This window comes from Bubalus kerabau, chromosome 15 (genome assembly GCF_029407905.1).
Source record: "Bubalus kerabau isolate K-KA32 ecotype Philippines breed swamp buffalo chromosome 15, PCC_UOA_SB_1v2, whole genome shotgun sequence".
NCBI lineage: Eukaryota > Metazoa > Chordata > Mammalia > Artiodactyla > Bovidae > Bubalus > Bubalus kerabau.
Window position 1 is genome coordinate 8,818,648 of NC_073638.1, and position 22,905 is coordinate 8,841,552.

The following is a 22,905-nucleotide window of genomic DNA, read 5'->3' on the forward strand; positions in this document are numbered from 1 at the left end:
GTTATAAAATGTTCACTGTTATAAGGCTGGCATAACTATGTTTAAAAACAACACAATGTGAGGGGCAAAAAGCCATTTGAGTAAACAGGTACAGGTTACCAAGTTTCAAGCAAATTTGAGAAGTTAGTATAGGAGGTAAGATGTGCCATGAACAGTATAGTAGGAAACCTTGCTTCATACATTAAATTATGAGACAGAAATACACAAGAATATTTTTAACTGGAATTGGATACTGGTAAATAGCAGCTGGTAGGTCCTGGTTTTTATGTTAAGGTCTATCTATTTTCATTTTTTTAAAAACCTTTGCCTGGTGCTGTGGAAACTACTATCCTGAAAAATAAGGCAGCTAATCAGCAGCATAATATCAGTAAAATAGTATATTTCTTATTTTCCATAGAGCAAAATTTCAAAGGAATGTAATCTTGTTAAAGTGTCACCAAACCATCTCTTCAGGAGAAAACAATGGCAACAGAAATAATAAGGCTTATTTTCAAGAATTCTGTTCATACCTCAAATCCCTGTGGTCTTCCTAGACTCTCTTTAATATGTTTCCATGCAACAAGAATCTCTGACACAGATACACTTGTAGCCTTGACATCTGTGGGAGCAGCAGTGGGTTCTGTATGAAGGAAAATGGAAATAATAAACCACGGGGGTAACAAGTTACGCCTACCAAAGCATTGCCCCTGAATATGACAGGTGTTACTTTCTTTTCCCTGATTTTTTAAATGAAGGGCTCTGGTGATTATGAAAAACACAACAGGATAAAAAGATGATCTTTTTGGATTTCTCCGAGGTCAAGTCTCATCAAGTACCTTACCAATGACAAATAAATCTAGCAAGACAAGCGAAGATCTTTATCCTTGGATTAACTAGGATGTTTCTGAAGAAGTTAAATTATCTGACTTAAATTGTCTGCCAGACTAGCATAATGATCAAAAGAAGGGACTAGGAGTCAGCCTTGGCTTTTTTGCTTGCTAAGGTTGTTTTTTGCCTTCCAGAAAATTATTTACCTTCAGGCAAGTTACTTTACTTCTTCCTGAGCTCTAGTCCCATCATCTGTCATCAGGCATATTGAGAATACTTAGCTAGTAGGTTTTTAAGGTTAGTTTTAACTGGAATAATACATATAAACTATCTTGGCACTTAAAACATCTATTCAGAAAATATCACCTATTTTACCTTTTACTTTGTGAAGGTACAAACAGAATCTAAGTTTCATTTGATTTCTTTTGTTGTTGTTTCGACCACACAGCCACATTTCCATGATTGTGTAAAGAATGTGTTATGAATCATGATATTTAAAAGGCATGCATTGACTTTTAAGACTGGTATGGGCTGAAAAGGAAAGTCCCTGGAGGTCTCGGTGCTGTTGCTCAAAACCACCTTTTCATTCATGTCTGTGCTCAGTGGCCTTTTGCACTGTTTTAGTTTTTGCTTTTTTTTTCAAATACATCGTGTCTGACTGGCATCCATCAAGAGGTGCACTTTATTTGAGGTTGTACTGTATGTGAGGAACAAAATATTTTCAGCTTTGACATTGCTGAATCATAAATATTGTGTCACAAACACACGTTAAATGAAATGGCAGAGTAAAGGCCATACGTTAGTTCAACCAATCTGTACACAGTCGATGTCAAAAAACTCCTACCCTGTGAAAATTGTAGAGGCTTTGATTCTAACCCCATATCATTGCCAAAATTTCAGATGAAGCTTATCATTGCTAAGACTTCAGATGAATCTATTTAGATTCAATCAACCAGATGGCAAAGGCAGAGTTCTAAATAATATTTTTATGTTTTAGACATATAAAGGGAATTATAGCCATTTGCTGAGAATATTTCACTTTCTGATGGAAGGTGGCCACATGCCTAACTGGAGAGTCTTCATATATTATTAACTGAAAAAATAAAAGTAAAAAAATCTGTCCTTGTTACTGTAAAAGAAGTCCACAAAAGACTTTTTCAAAGTTTGTACTAAGCAATGGTTTTTTTTTTGGTAAAGCTTTCATTAAAATTACATATTATATTTGTATTAACTCAAAGTACTTTGATAAATTCACATTAATCTTTACACAGAAGTTGACATTAGTTTCTGCCATGGTATAATTTGCAATTTCTCATTCTGTCCTTTAAATATCTTTTATTTTATTTTATTTTGCTCAGTGGTTTCCCACATCCCACTTTCCAACTGCCTGTTACTTGTGCATCTACCATTAACAACAACAAAAACAAAAAAACTATGGGAAAAGCTTCTAATTTTATTATATTCTAGAATTCTTATCAGCAAACTTGCAACAATTTTTTCATTGGTATTTAATAGTAGCTAAAATTCTTGATTTTGCAAGTAAATGAAAAGAAATGCTCATGTTCTTAAGTGTGTATAACCTGATCTCCCGGATTTGGGATATGATTTATTTCAAAGAAAGCCACTCTTTAAATATCATTTATTATTTTGAAGGAGTTTTGCTTATCTTTTCAGTGAATGCACTGCAGAGATTTGTGTGCCAAATGCCTTTTTCAACTTTTTTTTTTTAATTGAGGTAATTATATCTTTGCCAAAGAAGATTGCAGGGGGGATAAATAATTTCAGAAGCACAAAATATGTGGTTGGATTTCTATCTCTATCTCTAGAGAAAGAAGGAGAAGGAAATGGCAACCCACTCCAGTGTTCTTGCCTGGAGAATCCCAGGGACAGGGGAGCCTGTTGGGCTGCCGTCTATGGGGTCGCAGAGTCGGACACAACTGAAGTGACTTAGCAGCAGCAGCAGAGAAAGAAATTTCTCTCTCAGCTTTCTGTAGCACTACACAAGTTTAAGTACTTTTTAAAATAGAATGATGGAAGTTTTAAAAAAGTAAGAAATAAAGAAAAATAGTCAGAAAATTATTTCCCAAATTAGCACCCTAGCTTCTGTTTAAAAGCTCTAAGGTTTTTAAATCAATGTCAGACATTAAAAGGCATTCCACAGTTGCACTCACAGAGGCTAAATATTGTGAAATATTAGAAAGTCACTTGGATCAATGGTCACATCTAATTAAATGAGGGTCAATGAAACAAGAATTGAACAGTAAATTTTTGTTTCACTTTCTAGATATAAATAATATCAAACATTGGGGCTTCCCTGATAGCTCTTATAATGCAGGAGACCCTGGTTTGATTCCTGGGTTTGCAAGATCCACTGGAGAAGGGATAGGCCAACCATTCCAGTATTGTTGGGCTTCCCTTGTGGCTCAACTGGTAAAGAATCCCCCTGCCATGTGGGAGACCTGGGTTCGACTCCCTGGAGGAAGGAAAGGCTACCCACTCCAGTATTCTGGCCAGTATCAAACATAACCATGCTGACCTGCATTGAAAATTTAAGCATGTAAAAACATGACCTCATTCAATTTACTTCCAAAAGTTTCAATTTGCACCCTTTATTAGTCAGTGAACATTTTCATGTGTATCAAAAAGTTTGTCTGCAGACAAGGTGAATGGATAAAGAAGTTGTGGTACATATATACAATGGAATATTACTAAGTCATAAAAAAGAATGAATTTGAGTCAATTCAGTTGAGGTGGATGAACCTAGAGGCTGTTGTACAGAGTGAAGTATGTCAGAAAGAGAAAAAAAATATCATATATTACCACATATATGTGTAATCTAGAAAAATGGTACTGACGAACCTATTTGCAGGGCAGGAATAGAGACACAGATGTAGAGAATGAACTTGTAAACACAGCAGGGACAGGAGAAGGTGGGACTGAAAAAGATACATATTACCATCTATCAGATAGTTGGGAAGTTGCTATATAACACAGGGGGCTCAGATTGGTATTCTGTGACAATCTATAGGGGTAAGACAAGGGGGTGGGAGGGAGGCTCAAAAGCAGGGGATGTGTGTATACATGTAGCTTATGCATGCTATATGGCAGAAATCAGCACAACACTATAAAACAATTATTCTCCAATTAAATTAAAAACTTAAAAAGTAGCTGACTAGATCATAGGATGTTTGCTTTGGATTGAAACTAGATGTCCTGTTTGGGCATCCCATCATATTTGAATGATGGAAAATCACAACCAGGAAGAATTTTAGAAAGTCCCTTGGATCCTCACATATGGATGACCAAAGGGTCTTCAGCCATATTTTGTTTGCCCAAGTAATGTATTAAATTGATTAATTCCAACAGTTCATTTAAAATAAGAATTTGTGGCTTATTTTGGGCAAAATGGGTGATACCAAGTTTGACTCCTTGGGTATTGGTAGATGAGAGCTATCAACTGGTCCCATGAGTTAGGGCATATTCTTTTTAGTTTGCCAGATTCTCCACCAATCCCAATGGTCTAACTTCTGGGACTACTTCACTTGTTTATATTGCTTACATGATCTCTTTAGGTTTTGAGTTATGAATCTATGTTTTAAATTCATGCTCTCATTTTGCAAATGAAAAAAGTGGCATGGAACCTGGCTGATTTTTCTAAACTCTGGTTCTAGATCTGAAAGAGTTCCAAGTGGAACTCAGATCTCAAGAGCTCTGTCTTGCTGTTTTTCCGTTGGACCAGGGAGGCAACTGGCTTTTTCTCTATCTCTTAGGGTAATTTTGGGGGGCAGAAGAGATTTTTACAGGGAGAATATATAGTTCACTCTCTTGCTGCACAGCTGTTTCCAAGCAACTGACAGATGAATGGATGGAATAAGACTAAAACAAACAAAAAATAACAAACAAAATAGATGAGGAGGGGGGAATAACCAAAGGTAATAATAATAACTGCCACTGATTGAAGATTTGATATATGCCAAGCCTTATTTAAAATTCTTTATATGTATCAAGTAATCCTCCCAACACACCTATTATCAGGACCACCACTTTTCAGATGAGGAAATCCAGGAGCAGGAGGTTGAGCAACTTGCCCAAAGTTGCACAGCTGCTGGAAGGTAGAGCGAGGAATTGAGCAAGGCAGTCAGCCGGGCTCTGGCCATCACAATGTTTTGCTTCTCTGCACACATCTCTGCTTACACTCTGGGTGCTTTTTCCTCACGTATTTTCTTCTCTTTTCCCTCCACACTTAACTCATCTCAAGAATACTGATATTGGAATCCCCACGTGGCCTCTCTCCATCTTGCCAGAACCTGAGCCCCTGTGCTTGTGCTCGGTTGCTTTGGGCATGTTGGACTGTTCGCAACCCTGTGGACTATAGCCTACCTGGCACCCCTGTCTATGAGAGTCTCCAGGCCAGAATATTGGATGGGCAGCCACACCAAGATCTCCTCTAGGAGATCTTCCTGGCCCAGGGATCAAACCAAGGTCTCCCATGTTTCCTGAATTGGCAGGCAGATTCTTTACCACTGGGTCATCTGGGAATCCCACCTGAACCCCCATCATCTCCTATTTAAGCCTGCTACAGACTTACTTTCAACTCCTTTTATTCCTATTTCCTGGATTTTTTTTTAAATAATTTTGCATCACAGCTACACTGGTCCTCATAGATCTTATATTCAGGCATCTCTGAAACTCTCCTGATCTGTAAATGCCAGGATGTTTGTTGCTACTCTTACTTCTGTCTGTTATACTTGGAAAATTTGATGAAAATTTAGGGACCTATTTCTGAGATTATATTGGCATTATGTCTAAAAATTCAAAGATTTTTAAAGATTTTTTTTCACTTATGATGATATTAATTAGACCATGGCTGGCTCCTTCACTCCAGTCTTGGGATATAAAGTGGACAGGCTGACTAAAGATCCATCTAGTCAAAGCTATGGTTTTTCCTGTGGTCATGTATGAATGTGAGAGTTGGATTATAAAGAAAGCTGAGCGCCAAAGAATTGATGCTTTTGAAATGTGGTGTTGGAGAAGACTCTTGAGAGTCCCTTGGAGTGCAAGGAGATGCAACCACGCCATCCTAAAGGAAATCAGTCTTGAATATTCATTAGAAGGACTGATGCTGAAGCTGAAGCTCCAATATTTCAGCCACCTGATGTGAAGAGCTGACTCATTGGAAAAGACCCTGATACTGGGAAAGATGCATCACCGACTTCATGGACATGAGTTTGAGTAAGCTCCAGGAGTTGGTGATAGACAGGAAAGCCTGGTGTGCTGCAGTCTATGGGGTAGCAGATTTGGACACAACTGAGAGAATGAACTGACCTGAATTATATTAAAAATATAGTACAGCATTACCATGTTCATGAATTTAGATGATACATTTGTGGTAAGTGACCTAGCAGCTTGAGTTCTCCAAGTAACATGGGGGGATGGGCTTGTAATATTGATTATACATTTGACTTCCCAGGAGGGGTGGGCAACACCATTAATCAAAGGACAGTTTAATAAACTCCTTGGGAGAAGGGCTATGGCTTCATTATTTAAAAATTGAGTGAAGACAGCTGTAGTTGAACTTTTATAGGCACTAATCCAAATGAATCATCTGGCTAAGTCAGGAAATTATTCCTTGTATTTTACAACTAATATGCCAATTTATTAATTTTCAAGTTCACATAAATCCCACTGAGCTCAGTTTCAGCTCAGAACTGATCTGCAGAATAACACCCCATGAAAGTCAGGTTTTAATTTGAGCTGTGGTAGCTCAATTTGCAAGAGGATAATTGCATATCATTTTCTGCAAGCTAGAAGAAGCTTCTGACTTTAATAAAAAGTAAAAGCCACACATTTTTTCCATATAAGGAAAAAGACACCTCCCCAAAAAAACTAGAAAAGGCTAATGCACATTATGTATAAATAAACTTTTCAACCTACAATTAATCTATATTAAAGTTCCCTCTAATTTTCTATCAGATGTATTGAATTCTCAGTTTCTTTCCAAAGCTATAGTAACAAGAAATAAGTGGAAAACAGATATAACTTTAATTAAAAGGCATTTCTAGAAATGCAGAAATTAAGGCTGATTTGATTTCTCATGTTGGAAAAAAATTGCTTTTTATCATTTGTACTATGCACTTTCAAATCAGTTATGTTGGAACTTTGCTATTCTTTAAGAAAAATAGGATTGTTTCCAATATGAGAGTATTGCATGGAGTGGCCCCCTACATTTTTGGCAGCAGGGAACCATTTTATGGAAGACAGTTTTTTCAAAGACAGGGTCGGGGATGGTTTCAGGATGATTCAAGTTCCTTACGTCTATTGTGCACTTTATTTCTTTTATTACTATTACATCAGCTCCATCTCAAATCATCAGGTATTAGATCCCGGAGGTGGGGGACCCCTGGATTATACCATACCCTGAGACCTGAAATCAAATCAGGGTTGGAATGCACATAACTTTTGCTTGGTTCAAAGGATATAGATAATTGATACATGTCCACAATGCATGGAAGTCCTAGCAGGCAAACCTATTTCCTCTGGCTTTATATCGGATTCTGTCTGTCACTGAAAGAGTCATTCAGGGTTACTTCCATTGTGTAAACCTTGAAAGAGTTCAGCGTCTCAAGGGTGTTAACAGGAAAAAAACAACAACAAACATCTGGAGGTTTTCTGACAGTGAAAGTGTTGGTTGCTCAGTCGCATCCAACTCTTTGTGACCCCATGGACTTTAGCCCGCCAGGCTCCTCTGTCCATGGAATTCTCCAGACAAGAACACTGGAGTGGGTTGCCACTCCCTTCTCCAGGGGATCCCCCCTACCCAGGGGTCAAACCCAGATCTCCTGCATTGCAGGTGGACTGTTTACCTTCTGAGCCACCAGGGAAGCCCAGTAATTTCTGACAGTACTTTAGGGCAATAGTCAATCCTCGAGTGGTGAGAGTCATTTCCTAAATGATTTACTAAGTATCTATGTGTATAAAAGGATGATTCCTTCTATAACAGATCACATACAGTGTTTTGCCTTCAGGAATGTATGCCTCACTCACATTCCTATAGGTTTCTTGAGAGGAAAGGAAAAAGACGAAGCACATGGCAAATGCACACAAGCACTTATGGAAGTGTGTTCTGGATGTGAATGCCATCCTCTGTCGATGTGCCAGGGGACTTGGGTTGAGAGCTAATACTGTCAGGTGTGCCTTGAAATCCTTGCATTCCATGCTTCCCTCCATCAACATGAAATCTGGTGGCTGTGCTTGATAAGGCCTGGTGTCAGCTCTGAAAAGGCAATACCTTCTTCCTGGTACCTCAGCTGAGTAGCTGCGTCATGAACAAAGGGAAGAAACTATGCGCATAAAAGGGGATAGAAAACTAGTCCCCCTGCTCTTGTTCTTCACTTTATTTAAGAATAAAGAGGGATTGTGAGGTGATAAACAGGTGGACTAGGTTAATGGAAGAACAAAGAAACAGAATTTGTCTGATGGAGAAATGCAGTCTCAATCAGATATTTGGGCTTTGGACAAGAGTATGAGGACAAGGGCTCACTGTGAATCTCTGTGAACGTCTACAGGCATGGACAAGAGGAATCTGCTCTGGCATGAGTACTATATTCTACTTTTACTAGTTTATTACAGCCCTCGACTATTTTTAAAATTGTCCAATCTTGAAAACGTCCACTCCTTTTCCAATAGTTTGCCAAGTGACTAAAAAGGATGTTGATTTCTCTGTGTGTGTGTGTGTGTGCTCAATCGTATCTGACTCTTTGTTACCATATGGACTATAGCCAGCCAGGCTCCTCTGTCCCTGGGATTCTCCAGGCCAGAAAACTGCAGTGGGCTGCCATTTCCTACTTCAGGGGATCTTACAGACCCAGGGATCAAACCCATGTCTCTTGCTCTTCCTGCTTTGGCAGGCAGATACTTTACCACTGTGCCGGCTGGGAAGCCCCAAATCACCCATTAGACTTCGCTGGGTCTTGGTTGCAACATGTGGGATCTAGCTGCCTGATGAGGGATTGAACCCTAGACCCCTGCATTGGGAACTCGGAGCCTTAGCCACTGGATCAGCAGGGAAGTCCCTTCCCCGATTTTATTCTAGAACAAAAATGGATCTATCATTACTACTTATTCTGGGATGACTAAAATGTAAAAGAATTTTTCAGAAAATAGAATAACAGAATTTCAGCCTTAGATTTGTAATGGCTCCCAGTGATAATATAGATTTCTACTTTTAAAGTGGAAGAAGGCAAGGCTCAGACAGGTGAAAAAAAACTGCCAAAGGCTTTCAAGTTAGTGTGAGCTTCCATCTGAAGCTCTGCCCACTGCAGGCAAATACTCTCTTCCTTCCATTATCCTGCGTTTCCTAGTTGACACAATGCAATGGTGCTAAAGCTCTATTAATATTTACTCATGAAGTTCCAAGTTAGCAAATTTAATTAGTGAGCAAACGCTAAATATATGTTTTAATTTTGTTGTCAGAACAAAGGCAGACTCTATCCTGATTTAATTTTCCTTATATCTTTCACATTTCAGTCAACCAAAATAAATGAAGTGTTACTATGAAATATGTTACAGCAACAGCTTCAGTATCTTTGAAAATGTGCATATTTTCTATCTAGCTAGAAAGAGGAATCTCTAAAGGCAAACCGTTTCAAGTTTAAGGAAACAGGGTAAACAACCCATGGTGGCTACTATAATTTAATTTCAAAGCAAATGTTGACAAGGAATGTATAAATTTGGAGTTTTTAAAGGCAGCACTGGTGTTACCATGCAAATCATGTTAACAAACCACTACAATTCATCTCATGTGACCTTTTAGGCCATGTGCATAACAAATGATACAAAATAATACACACAGTAACATAAAACAGTAGCAAAATATTATTATTAAAAACATTCCTGATGGGATGATACAGGGTAGTGACTAAAAGGGTAAGTTTTGGAGTCATACACACCCAGTCCTATCACTTACTACACTTAAGTAGCTTACTTAAGTAACTTACTAAGTTACTAGAGTTACAAAAGTTACAACTATTGTCCTTTACTGGGTTGAATTTAGCATGTTACTTAGCCTCTGAGCCTCAGTTTCCTACAAGTAAATTGCAACTTGAGATTCCTACCTCACATTTGATTGTAAGAGTTAATATAAGTAATATGGAGACTGTATATACTATCTGAAAACACATCACAAATTTGAGATGCTAAGTGCATGAATGGGCTTCCCAAGTGGCTCAAACATAAAGGATCCATCTGCCAGTGTAAGAGAAGCAGGTTCGATTGCCGGGTCAGGAAGATCCCCTGGAAAAGGAAATGACAACCCACTCCAGTATTCTTGTCTGGAAAATCTCATGGTCAGAGGAGCCTGGTGGGCTACAGTCCACGGGGTCACAAAGAGTTGGACACAACTTAGTGACTAAACAACAACAAGTGCATGAATGTCCTCATCAGAACACTTGGTATTACTTGACTCTTCACTTCCTTGGTCATTCTTATATGAGGGTAAATTTTCTACTTCTGCTTTAAAATTTTCCTCTATGTCACAAAATACAAAGGAGCTGGTAATGAAAAACTAGATCTTTCATAAATCAAATACTACCTTTGTATTTCAATATTCAAAAGAAGTTATTTATCTACCCCCATGAATGCCCAGTACCAAAAAGATTGATAATCCTCTTGAGCTATTCGAGTCACACATGTGGGCACAAAGGAAATAAAAGGGTCAGTTTATAAAAGCAGTAATTATTTGGAAGGACAAATCTGTGCTGTCTCTGGTGGAGCATTAGCTCAGCTGGCTGTCAAGTTTAGGGACTGTAAGGTATTGTATTTACTTTCAGGACCAACTGAAATTCTGAGCTTGAATTGAAGAAAGACTATGTGGAATAGCTAACTTTGGGGAGTTAGTTCTGTCAAGCTTCCTCTCAGAAAATGCACTTTTGTACTAAACCTTGAAAGAACCAGAGATTTTGGTGTAGAAAGCTGAGTTGGCATTCTAGCACTACCACCTATTGACTAGAACCATGAATAACATCATAGTCGTTCTTCAATTCAAGGGCAGAATTTCAGTTGGCCCTGCAAGTAAACACAATGTCTTACAGCCTATGAAATGGGTATACTGCCAGGTCCTGCCTACCTGGCAGTTTTTTTTTTTTTGTTTCTATTAAATGGTAGTTTTAATGATACAGAATTTTATTATTTTCTGTTGACTAATCATGATACACTGGTATTAAGTGAATAATAGTTACATAATCATAATAGTAAAAGATGTTTATCAGTTTCACTACCTATTAGTTTTATACTGAGATTGAACAAAGTTATGCATATGATAGCAGCTTGCTATAGACAAATCAAGGATTTAATGATTGGCAGCAATGGGTTTAATTCTCAATTACAAACTATGTAACTTTTTCAGCAAGTTTCTTAATTTTCCTGAGCTTCAATTTCCCTTAATGGAGATTATAATGCCTATTAGTCAAGATTGTTGTGAGGATTTAATGATACCATGTGTGAAAAGCTTGCAACAAAAAATCCTGTCTGATACTTATCAATACAATATTTTGTGTGGATGTTAGTAACAAATATTTATTGGAGTATTTATTTAAATTCATTTGATATAAATTTAAATTTTTGTGGATTAAAATGGAAAATTATCTAAATTTCAAACCAAAGAAGAATAGTTAAATGTCCATACATTCACAGGATAGACTACATAACAGGTATGACTAATATTGTTATTATCATGGAAAGATATTTGCCATATATCAGTGGGGCATGAAGAACATAAAGAAAAGTATTAATATATGGAATTATCAATTTTTTTCAATAAAACTTATTTGGAAAAATACATCTAAAAAGTTTAGTGAATTTATGGGTAAGTTTTGTTTTATGGGTTTTTTATTTTCTCTTCTGGCATATCTGTATTTTCTAATAATACAATAATGTCACATTCAGTTACCAAAATAAATATTAAAATGTTAAATGAAAATAAGGATGATAAAACTGACCTCCTTCAGCTGAACATATGACAACAATTTGACTGAAGGGTCCATCCCCTTTATTGTTATAAACGCCAACCTTCACTTCAAAGGGGGTAAGAGGAGGGACACTTTCATCTCGATAGATGAATTTTGAAGCATCAGAGGATGTCACCATTTTTTCCTTCCAGCCACGTGTTCCATTGGGCCTGAAAGCCACAATATAGCCAAAGCCTTCCCCATTCTGAAACTCTTCAGATACTGGCTAGAGAAGAAAAATACAATTAATTATCAGCAAAATAACTGGTCAAAAAAACTATTTATTTCAGTCTTTAACTTTTTAAAATTATAGATAACTAGAATAAAAGAGATTCTCCAAACTTTCTAGTACATTGAAAGCCAATGTAGCATAATCACTTGGCAGTTGTTGCAAATTTAAAAGGCTTTAAAGGTAAAAGTTAAAAAATTAAATGGTATCAGTTGATAATTAAGAAAATTATCAAGAGTATTGAAAACTCCTGAAGTGAGACAACTTTACTCCAATTAGTCATGTACATGAAGCAAAGGTCCTTGAAGTCCACACTAGAATTTAACATGTTGGTGAAAATTGTCATATGGTCTGGTGGTTGGGAAAATCTTGTCACTGGTAATGCTCTGCAGAGGTCTTTGGTCAGAAAATTTAGGAGAAATTAATGTAAGACCTTTCGTTTTTCTTTTTTTAGTATTTTTCTTAATTACTTTTGTGCTTTACTAACATATGAAATATTAAAATAATTAGAATACAGTATATGCTCGAGAAGCTTGTACTATATGATTTATATTTAAATTCTTTAATTTTTATTTTTTTGGTCACATGGCCTCATAAACCAGATCATAGCTCCCCAATCCATGTCCTCTTTAGTGGAAGACTGGAGCCCTAACCACTGGACTGCAAGAGAATTCCCACATTTAAATTTGTTAAATAGGCATGAATTGCATTGTGCAATTGTGATTAACTAGTTAGTCAATGGAGCAGTTACCAACCATTGCCTAGGACAATGTTTGACAAATAGATATCCAATAGACAGTGGCTCAGCAGTAAAGAATCTGCCGGCAATGCAGGAGTCTCAAGAGCTGAAAGTTTGATCCCTGAGTCAGAAAGATCCCCCAGAGGAGGCATGGTTACCCACTTTAGTATTCTTTCCTGGAGAACCCCATGGACAGAGGAGCCTACAGTCAGAGTTGGACACGACTCAAGCAACTTAACACACACAAATATTTGTTACTTTATAAAAAATTTTTGATTTGAGGAAAAACTATGTGTTGAATGGAGGAAAAGAGACAAAATCTATCATTTCAAAGTATTATATACTAAATGTTTATATCCTCTCCCCCACCCTCACCCCACCAGCTTATGTGATAATTCCTAACCCCCCATGTGATTGCATTAGGAGATGGATTTGGGGTAGGTGATTTAGTTATGAGGATGGAATACTCATGAGTCAGATTAGTGCCCTAATAATAGAGACTCTAGAGAGCTCTTCTGACCCTCTGCCAGATGAGGACACAGTGAGAAGATGGTGCTATAAGCACCAGGAAGTAGGCCTTCACTAGACCTTAACCCACCTGTGCCTTCTAGAACTGGACTTCCAGCATCCAAAACTGTGAGAAATAAATTTCTGTTGTTTATAAGCCACCCAGTCTATGGCATTTTTGTTACAGTAGCCCAAGCTGAGTAAGACACAAAACTGACAGGGAAGGCAATTCCCTGTCAGAGAGATATGATCTCAGTGAAGGTCAGGAATTGGGAAGTTAATACCTCTGCAGAAATCAAAAGCAAGACATAAAATTTAATTGAAGAAGAAGAGAATGAACAGAGAAACAGGTCAGAGGATGTGCTCTTGGAAGATGTACTAAGGGGAAAGAAGTTTTTCTGTCTATTTTTGTACATTCTTTCATTGTTCTTTGAGATGGTCAGGGATTAGTTCAGTTTTCTCCAATAGGCACTTCCATCTCCACTTTCTAAGGCATTGATCTGTGATCTACAAAGCTATATTTGATAATAGAGTAAGTTAACATCAGAGGAGGAAAGTGGCTTTATGTAAAATAAATGTACCTCTCACAGGCTTTCACCCCTACTCCTTTCCTCTGACAGAAGGAATTTTGGAGGTCAGATGATGATGGATACAAAAGAACAAGGATTTTGTTATAAAAATCCCAATTCTACTGTTTCTCAGGAAATTACTCAAACTGTGTATCAGTTTCATCATTTAGAAAACAGAGAAATCACCACTAGTGGGATTATTGTATGGGATAAATGAGATATCTCAGGCTCGACTCCAGAAAAACCTCAGTGGTTTTAGCCCACAAAATGTCAACTGTGAAGTAATCAAACATTAAACTAAGCCAAACAAGCATCTAAACTAATTTGAGAGGACATATTTTAATTATTCAAACTTTATTCTAAGAAAGGTCATATGACAGGATGGGACTTTAGACTTTGTATGAAAGGGTCACATTGGAAATATTCATGTAAGTAATTGATGCTGAAAGTGTTTTGTAATCTCATTTGTAATCTCAAACAAAAATTACACAGTTACTCTGTACCAGGTACTCATACCCTATGTATAGCTTTCTATTTAAGGAATCAACACGTCCTGACATCTGAGTGGGCTTTCTTACCTCCCAGGCGATGACCAACTCGTGCCTTCTTCCACTTCTTCCACTTACATTGGTAGGTGCTGTCTTTGGAACTGTGGTTAAAAATGGGCCATGAGTGAGGAAAATGCACACTTTAAGTGTCCCTACAATAAGAATGCATCATAATTCTACCTGGTTGGGTAACATTTCCAAATAAACAGATCAAAATTTGTTTGAAGTCAGGTTGGTCTTATTCAATATTAAAACAAAATGTTTGTGATGGATACCCTGCTTTCAAATCTCTGTGGGAGAGTTTGGCATATATTTTTCATGGCCATATACTGCATCTCCAAACTAATTATTCTCTTGTAAATGTTCTCTGGTTTATAAGGTCCAAATCATAATTAACACTACAGTCAAGGACATCTACTAATGATAAGTTTCATGGTACACATTTTTTTTCCTTTCTAATCATGTGAATCTTCTGTGATCCAGGGCTTGCAGAGCCCCTGGAAACTCCACAGGTAGACGTTAGCCTTAAGACTTTTCTAGAACTCCCAGGAAGCTCCAGTGTAAAGAATTTCTTCCCCCGGCTAAAAACTAGTATTTATTCTTCTTCTTTTTTTTTTTTTCATGGAAAATGCCAATTATAGTTTATTTTGACAGGTAAATACAGTTCCTTTTCTTCTTTAATATTTTTATGAGAGTGGAGACCTAGGTTCAAACCCTGGGTTGGGAAGATCCCCTGGAGGAGGGCATGGCAACCCACTCCAGTATTCTTGCCTGGAGAATTCCATGGCAGAGGAACCTGGCAGACTACAGTCTATGGGGTCGCAAGGAGTTGGACAGGACTGAGCAACTAAGCACACATAGCTTATTTACAATATTCTGTCAGTTTCAGGTATATTGCAAAGTGAATCTGTTATACATAAACATATATTCAGTCTTTTTAAGATTCTTTTCCCATTACAGAGTGGTGAGTAGAGCACCTGTGGGATATAACAGGTTCTTACAAAGAAATCTTAGCAATAGTTCCCTGGAGTGAGAACCTATTTAAATGATTACATATTACAAAAAAAAAAAGGCTATAAGACTGAATCTCTCTGAAAAATGAAAAATATATAGATACTTGGCAAAACTTTTACAAATGTGTAATTATTAAAATAATAAATGTGTCAAAGAAATAAATTTCCCCTTCACTGCACCAAACCACAAAATATGTTTGTAGTTGAAAGGGAATATTATCAAAGGAATAACTGTTAAATGAAGAAAATTATTAAAAGAAAGCCTTTTCCAGGCTATGAGACTGCATTAGCAACGTTACACTTCAGTGTTACCTTTATATCTCAACATATAGTTTTTAAATGATCTTGATATACTAATAAACAATACATTAACTTTCATAAATTACCTACTTGGATGAAAGGGTTTTAATTACTGGCAGATATTCACACAACATTTTGTATACTAGAAAAACTGATGTAGAATTTACATACTACATCTACTAGGAGAAGGCAATGGCACCCCACTCCAGTACTCTTGCCTGGAGAAACCCAGGGACGGGGGAGCCTGGTGGGCTGCCGTGTGTGGGGCCACGCAGAGTCGGACACGACTGAAGCGACTTAGCAGCAGTAGTAGTAGTGATAGTAGAAAGGAAAAAACAGTTCTCCCTGGTCCATGCAGGTGGGAAGGAGCACTATTATTGCGTCTGTTGGATAAAATGACCTTTAGTCACCAGGGGCCCAATTTCATTTCCTAGGCCATGTTCTCCATGAATGTCAGTTCTTGCCTTGTTCATGTAGAAGGATATATACAGAAGCAGTGACCAATCTTTCTTTCTTCTTTTACAGCTACATACATGTCAAAAATTATTCACATGTGGAGTTCACACTCATGTACTCCCTCAGAATTATATGGAACTAGATACCCCTTTGCCTCTCAGTCAGGAAATTACAAGTGATTCAACTAAGAAAAATGATGGCATTGGAGCAATAGCAGTAAATACATCCTGATTTATATGAAGAACAGGCAGATGGCTTGAGTTTTTTACTAATAGTCAAAAGTTATTGTTGCATGTAACAACTTATGACATGGCAGTGTGCCTTGATACCAGGTCTCCAAATCACTGTTATACAGTACTAATTCAAAATTCTTTTTTTTCTGGTGTATGGTATGGATAAGGCACACAAGAAAAAAACTGGTTTAACTGTATGTGTAAAAGGGCAGGGATACACAATTTCAAATATACATCAGTGGATAGTGTCAGAGTTCTGAATACTGTGACCATCAATTCACAGTCAAATAAACTGCGTGAACAAGTTAATTTGTTGATATTGTGCCACTATGGCTTCTCTTAGTGCTATTTGTTTATAAAAAATAAAAAGTTATCCACATACAAATGTTTCACATTCATCTCTGACAATTAATAGCTAAATAATATTCAACTAATAGCTACCAGAGCCACCTACTTCATCTATTATATTGGAATTACTTATTTATACCCTAAATTTAGGATCTCGAATGTTTTTCTTTGAAGATACTCTCCCCACAAGCATGGATTTTGTGGAAAGACTTGGCACTGAAAGTCCTTTTCTGTTTTATTTAGCCCTCAGACATCATCTAAAAAGAGAATGCTTGGAACCTCTAGCTTACGGTTTGAAAGCAGGCTGTACACTCTTTTGTGAATATTTCTTGAAGTTCATTAAAGAAACATGAGTAGGATAAAATACAAGTGATGGTTTGATGTCAAAACTTTCTTCTTTTGGTAGTATTGTCCCATAGTCTATTAATGCTTTTGTTTTTTAGAAAACATATTGAGAGTTTTCAAAGATTTTAACTTTTTGAGTTAAAAAAAAAAAAAAGAAACTAATGAAAAGTGTGGTGAAAATTTCCACTTTGAGGAACCAAGAAAGCAACATTTAATTTGCTTTTGTATGGGAAATGTCCTTGTCAAATTATTCATAATTGACCTAGATTTTGTAAAATTTATTTTATCATATAAAATTAGTTTTTGAAGTCTTCCTATTGCTATCAGTTTCTTTTAAGGTAGTGAAATGAAAGTCACTCAGTAGTGTCTGACTCTTTGCCTGCCAGGCTCCTCTGTCCATGGAATTCTCCAGGCAAGAATATTGGAGTGGGTAACTATTCACTTCTCCAGGGGATCTTCCCAACCCAGGGATCAAAGCCAAGTCTCCCACATTGCAGTTGGATTCTCTACCATCTCAGCTACCAGAGAAACCCATATTCAGCTTCATGTTAAGTAAGTTTATCCAATTTGAATGTATAATGAAAGTGAAAGCCACTCAGTCATGTCCGACTCTTTGCAATGCCATAGACTACACAGTCCATGGAATTCTCCAGGCCAGAATACTGCAGTGGGTAGCCTTTCCCTTCTCCAGGGGATCTTGCACCCAGGTCTCCCACATTGCAGGTGGATTCTTTACCAGATGAGCCACAAGAGAAGCCCTTTAATGTATAATAAATGATACAAAAAAGGCATTATAGAGCATTGTGTTTTAATAGTTTATGTATAAGTATGTAAGTTATAAGTTATGTATAAGTGTATAAGTTAGTGTATAAGCATGAACTGTTCTTTCTACAACAGGCTTGCTCGATATAATAGGAAATAGTAACAGAAAATAGTAACTGAAATGGTAACAGAAAACTTGAGGCTTTAAAGACAGGGAAATAACCTAAATGTCCATTGATCGATGAATGGATAAAAAATATATAGTGTATTATAATACAATGAGATACTATTCAGCCATACAAAGAAAGTAACCTGACCATTTGAGACAACATGGATGGACATGGAGGGCAGTGCATTAAGTGAAATAAGCTAGACGGGATGACAAACATTGTACGATCTCACTTACACATGGAATCTTAAAAAAAAATGGCACTGGTAGGAACAGGGAATGAATTGGTGATCGCCAGAGGTGAGGATAGGGGTTGAGGAAACGGGCAAATGTGGTACAAAGGTACAAACTTCCGGATACAAGACAAATAAGTTCTGGGAAGACATGGTGACTACAGTTAACAATACTGTTATCATATATTTGAATATTGCTGAGAACATATCTTAAAAGTTCTCATCATAAGGGAAAACATAACTGTGTGAGGTGATTAATATTAACTAAATTTATTATGATAATCATATTGTAATATACAAATATATAAAATCATTATGTTGTTCACTTTTAATATAGTGTTATATATCAATTATATCTCAATAAAACTGGAAAAACAAACAAAAAAGAAAACCTCAGGCTTTAATAGATACAACTCAGGCAGTGTGTTCGGCTGTCAGGATCAGTGTTTGAAATGAGCACTCTGATTCTAATTAGCTTAAATTTCCTAATTACATGCAGATGATCAGTGGAACCCACGTTCATTCATTTCTTTTTCAAGTTGATGGCACACAGTTATTATCTCTGCAGTCGACACTTTGGAGTCCACTGATTTTAATTATATCCTTTATTTATAAAACAACATGCTTATGATATGTAGAGATATGCCTTAATCTTTCAGAGTCCTTCTGTTGTGAAAGTTCTATAATTCTTGTTAGAAGCAAAAAATTAATATGATCAAACATGTAATGAATGCTTTCATTGAGTTCAGAGAAATACACATTTACTTAAAACCAAATATATTTAAATATAGTCAAATTCTGATTTAGATCTATGCAGCTAGATTCCTCTGTCCCTCAGCTGGCTACTGATAAATGCCACTAGATTATTAGTTCAGAGACTCAAGTTTACATGCGTTGTTAATGGGTTCACTCTGGACTTCCCTGGTCACTCAAATGTTAAAGAATTTGCCTGCATTGCAGGAGACCTGGGGATTTGATCCCTGGGTTGGGAAGATTCCTTGGAGGAGGGCATGGCAACCCATTCCAGCATTCTTGCCTGGAGAATTCCATGGACTGAGGAGCCTGGTGGGCTATGGTCCATGGGGTCGCAAAGAGTCAGACACCACTGAGGGACTAACACTTTCACTTTCACTAATTTTTCTGCATTTCTTTTTGAACATTACTCTTCCATGACTGAATAATGTGATTAACACTTTTCCAACAATCTGTACATCCCTTGTAAAACATGTCTGGCATGTTAAAATGTAGACTTTTGTCCCTTACATTTGGGACATAAAATGTCCCAAACATTTTATATGTTTGATTGCAAATGCTCAGAGCAACCAAAACATATTATACTACCTTAGTTTAAGTATGCATGAAGTTAAGCTTGTGCTTCAATGAACTCTTCCTAAGTGTAGTAGTCTGAACAAAGTCTGCCACACTAAAAATATGCTTTAATTAACACTCAACTAATAAAAGAATACAGGATGAAATCATCTACCAATCTCTCTTTTTCTTCCCCTGAAAAATTTCCAAATCTACTATAGTAGATGTTTACATGGCTCATTAAATAATACAGCTTTGCTAGAGATCTGAGAGAAGTCACAAAATTAGGAGCATAATCCAGCAACTACTTTGGATGGCAAAGTGCAGAAGAAAGGAACAAAGAATAGAGGTTACTTACACGGTGAGGGTGAGGTCAGGAGAGAAATCAAGCAACAACAAAAGTGCCTACCTGAATTGAAGTCTATAACATACAAGTATTTCCATTAACTCATTATCACTTAAGCCCACTTTATTAGAAGAGTTAGAGTTTCTAAAATTTAAAAAGAAAAATCAATGGTGTTTCCTAAGGAGTTCAAATAATGCTGTTATTCCTATCAATAGTGTAGATAAAGTGGTATGTGTAAGTAGTAATAAAGTGTTCTTCTGGGACCAAGAAAGATCATAAAACCTAATAACAGTTTTACCGTTCTAGCTGGTTGGTTGAAATACTTCTTACCCTCTTTGTCCTTCAGTTTCCTCATGGAGATAATAATAGTACTTACTTTTTAAGGTTTTCAAAATTATATATCACAGTGCCTAGAAATGTAATTTATAAATTTAACTTCTATGCAGAGTTTATATCATGCAAAATGCCAGGCTGGATGAGTCACAAGCTGAAATCAAGATTGCAGAGAGAAATAGCAACAATCTCAGAATGCAGATGATACGACTCTAAGGGCAGAAAGTGAAGAGGAACTAAACAGACTCTTGGTGAGGATGAAAGAGGAGAGTGAAAGAGCTGGCTTAACACTCAACATTCAAAAAGCTAAGATCATGGCATCCAGTCCCATTACTCCATAGCAAATAGATGGGGAAAAAGTGGAAACAGCGACAGATTTTATTTTCTCAGGCCTCCAAATTACTGCAGCTGGTGACTGCAGCCATGAAATCAAAAAACACTTGCTCTTTGGAAGAAAAGCTATGACAAATGTAGACAATGTATTAAAAATCAAAAACATCACCTTGTTGACAAAGGTCCTTATAGTCAAAGCTATGGCTCTTCCAGTAGTAATGTATGGATGTGAGAGTTGGACCACAAAGAAGGATGAGTGCCAAAGAACTGATGCTTTTGAATTGTAGTGGAGAAGACTCTTGAGAGTCCCTTGGATAGCAAGAAGATCAAACTAGTCAATCCTAAAGGAAATCAATCCTGAATATTCATTGGAAGGACTGATATTGAAGCCGAAGCTCCAATACTTCGGCCACCTGATACAAAGAGCTGATTCAGTGGAAAAGACCCTGACGCTGGGAAAGATTGAAGGCAAAAAAAAAAAAAAAAAGGGGTGGCAGAGGATGAGACAGTTAGATGAGCTCCCCATGTTGGTAGGTGCCTAATATGCTACTGGAGATCAATGGAGAAATAACTCCATAAAGAATGAAGGGATGGAGCTAAAGCAAAAACAACACCCAGTTGTGGATGTGACTGGTGATAGAAGCAAGGTCTGATGCTGTAAGGAGCAATATTGTATAGGAACCTGGAATGTTAGTTCCATGAATTAAGGCAAATTGGAAGTGGTCAAACAGGAGATGGCAAGAGTGAATGTCGACATTCTAGGAATCAGCAAACTAAGATGGACTGGAATGGGTGAATTTAACTCAGATGACCATTATATCTACTACTGTGGGCAGGAATCCCTTAGAAGAAATGGAGTAGCCATCATAGTCAACAAGAGTCCGAAATGCAGTACTTGGATGTAATCTCAAAATGACAGAATGATCTCCATTCGTTTCCAAGGCAAACCATTCAATATCATGGTGATCCAAGTCTATGCCCTGACCAGTAATGCTGAAGAAGCTGAAGTTGAACGGTTCTATGAAGACATACAAGACCTTTTAGAACTAACACCCAAAAAAGATGTCCTTTTCATTATAGGGGTCTGGAATGCTAAAGTAGGAAGTCAAGAAACACCTGGAGTAACAGGCAAATTTGGAATTGGAGTACAGAATGAAGCAAGGCAAAGACTAATAGAGTTTTGCCAAGGGAATACACTGGTCATAGCAAACACCCTCTTCCAACAACACAAGAGAAGATAACTTGGGAATCATCATTTGGGGCTTAAGATTAGAATTCCAGGTTTGCCACTTACTGACTAGGTAACTTTATACAAGTTTTTAAGAGTCTCCTATTTTGTTTTCTCATCTATAAGATGGAACTAAACCTTTCTGCTTTACAGAGTTGATATAAGATTTAAATGCTATAACGCAGAGCATGTGCTCAACGTTGGACTTGGAACACGCTTCATGATTTTTGACTGGAATATAGCATGATAGGGACTAAGGAGACAGGAGAAATCTAACTTGAGTGTGTCACATTTACTCCTGGGCTGATATCCTCTCCCTGCCCTTTTGTCTTTCTTGCTCAAATATTCCAGTGCTCTTCCCTCACCTTGCTATTAATCAGAAATGGACATGCCTAACAATTACTCATGTTTCATTTAGAAAGGCATTTGTTAAAATCACCATCTCTGTTTGCAAAGTGCCTCTGAAACTGAAGATACATTTCTTGAAAACATTTTGTAGAAAAGATTTCATGATTTAAAAAAAGTGGTTTCATGATTTTAAAATACTGTCTGCTGTACTATTAGCTTCTTTTTTCCTGAATATTGAGATTTGGTCTTAGAGGTCTGTTGCTTGCTCTTAATATGATCTTCATCTTCTTTTAGTGTTACTGAGAACCATTTCTTTTATTTAATATAATTAAATTACTCAGTTGAAGAAAGCTATAATGTTCACTTAATAGTATGTTCTTTGAGATTTTCCCAATTATTTCAGTTGAATGCTTATGTTTTTTTATATCATATTTTTTTTTTTAGAAACACAGACTGGAGAGACCTTTAAAACCCTCACAGCTTTATGCCTTTCTCTGTACACTCCAGTGCCTGACAATAGTACGTAGATTTTTTAATTGCCCCTATAAATAATTCCACCTGAGTCCCATTTGGTCTGGCCGTCAAAGCCACATTAAATGCCATTTAAAAGGCCAGCCCACATGCCCCTGAGAAAACTAATTCAGCTCCATCTTACAATAGTATTTTATTGTGTTCATTCCATAACTTTTGAACTCAGTGAACTTTCCTAAGTAATTATCACAGACAAGAACTGCAAAAATAAGAATAC

The 22,905-nt window shown here is 37.0% G+C and overlaps 1 protein-coding gene across 1 annotated transcript in view; it reads right to left on the reverse strand.

Moving 5' to 3' along the window:
- Positions 1-22,905, reverse strand: part of CNTN5 (contactin 5) — a 649,216-nt gene that overhangs the window by 47,554 nt on the left and 578,757 nt on the right. Inside the window, exons 17-19 of the mRNA XM_055548167.1 lie at positions 14,433-14,503; positions 11,802-12,036; positions 510-619 (exon numbers count right to left, since the gene is read on the reverse strand). Of these exons, the coding sequence (XP_055404142.1) occupies positions 510-619; positions 11,802-12,036; positions 14,433-14,503 (416 nt within the window). The remainder of the gene's footprint in view (positions 1-509; positions 620-11,801; positions 12,037-14,432; positions 14,504-22,905) is intronic.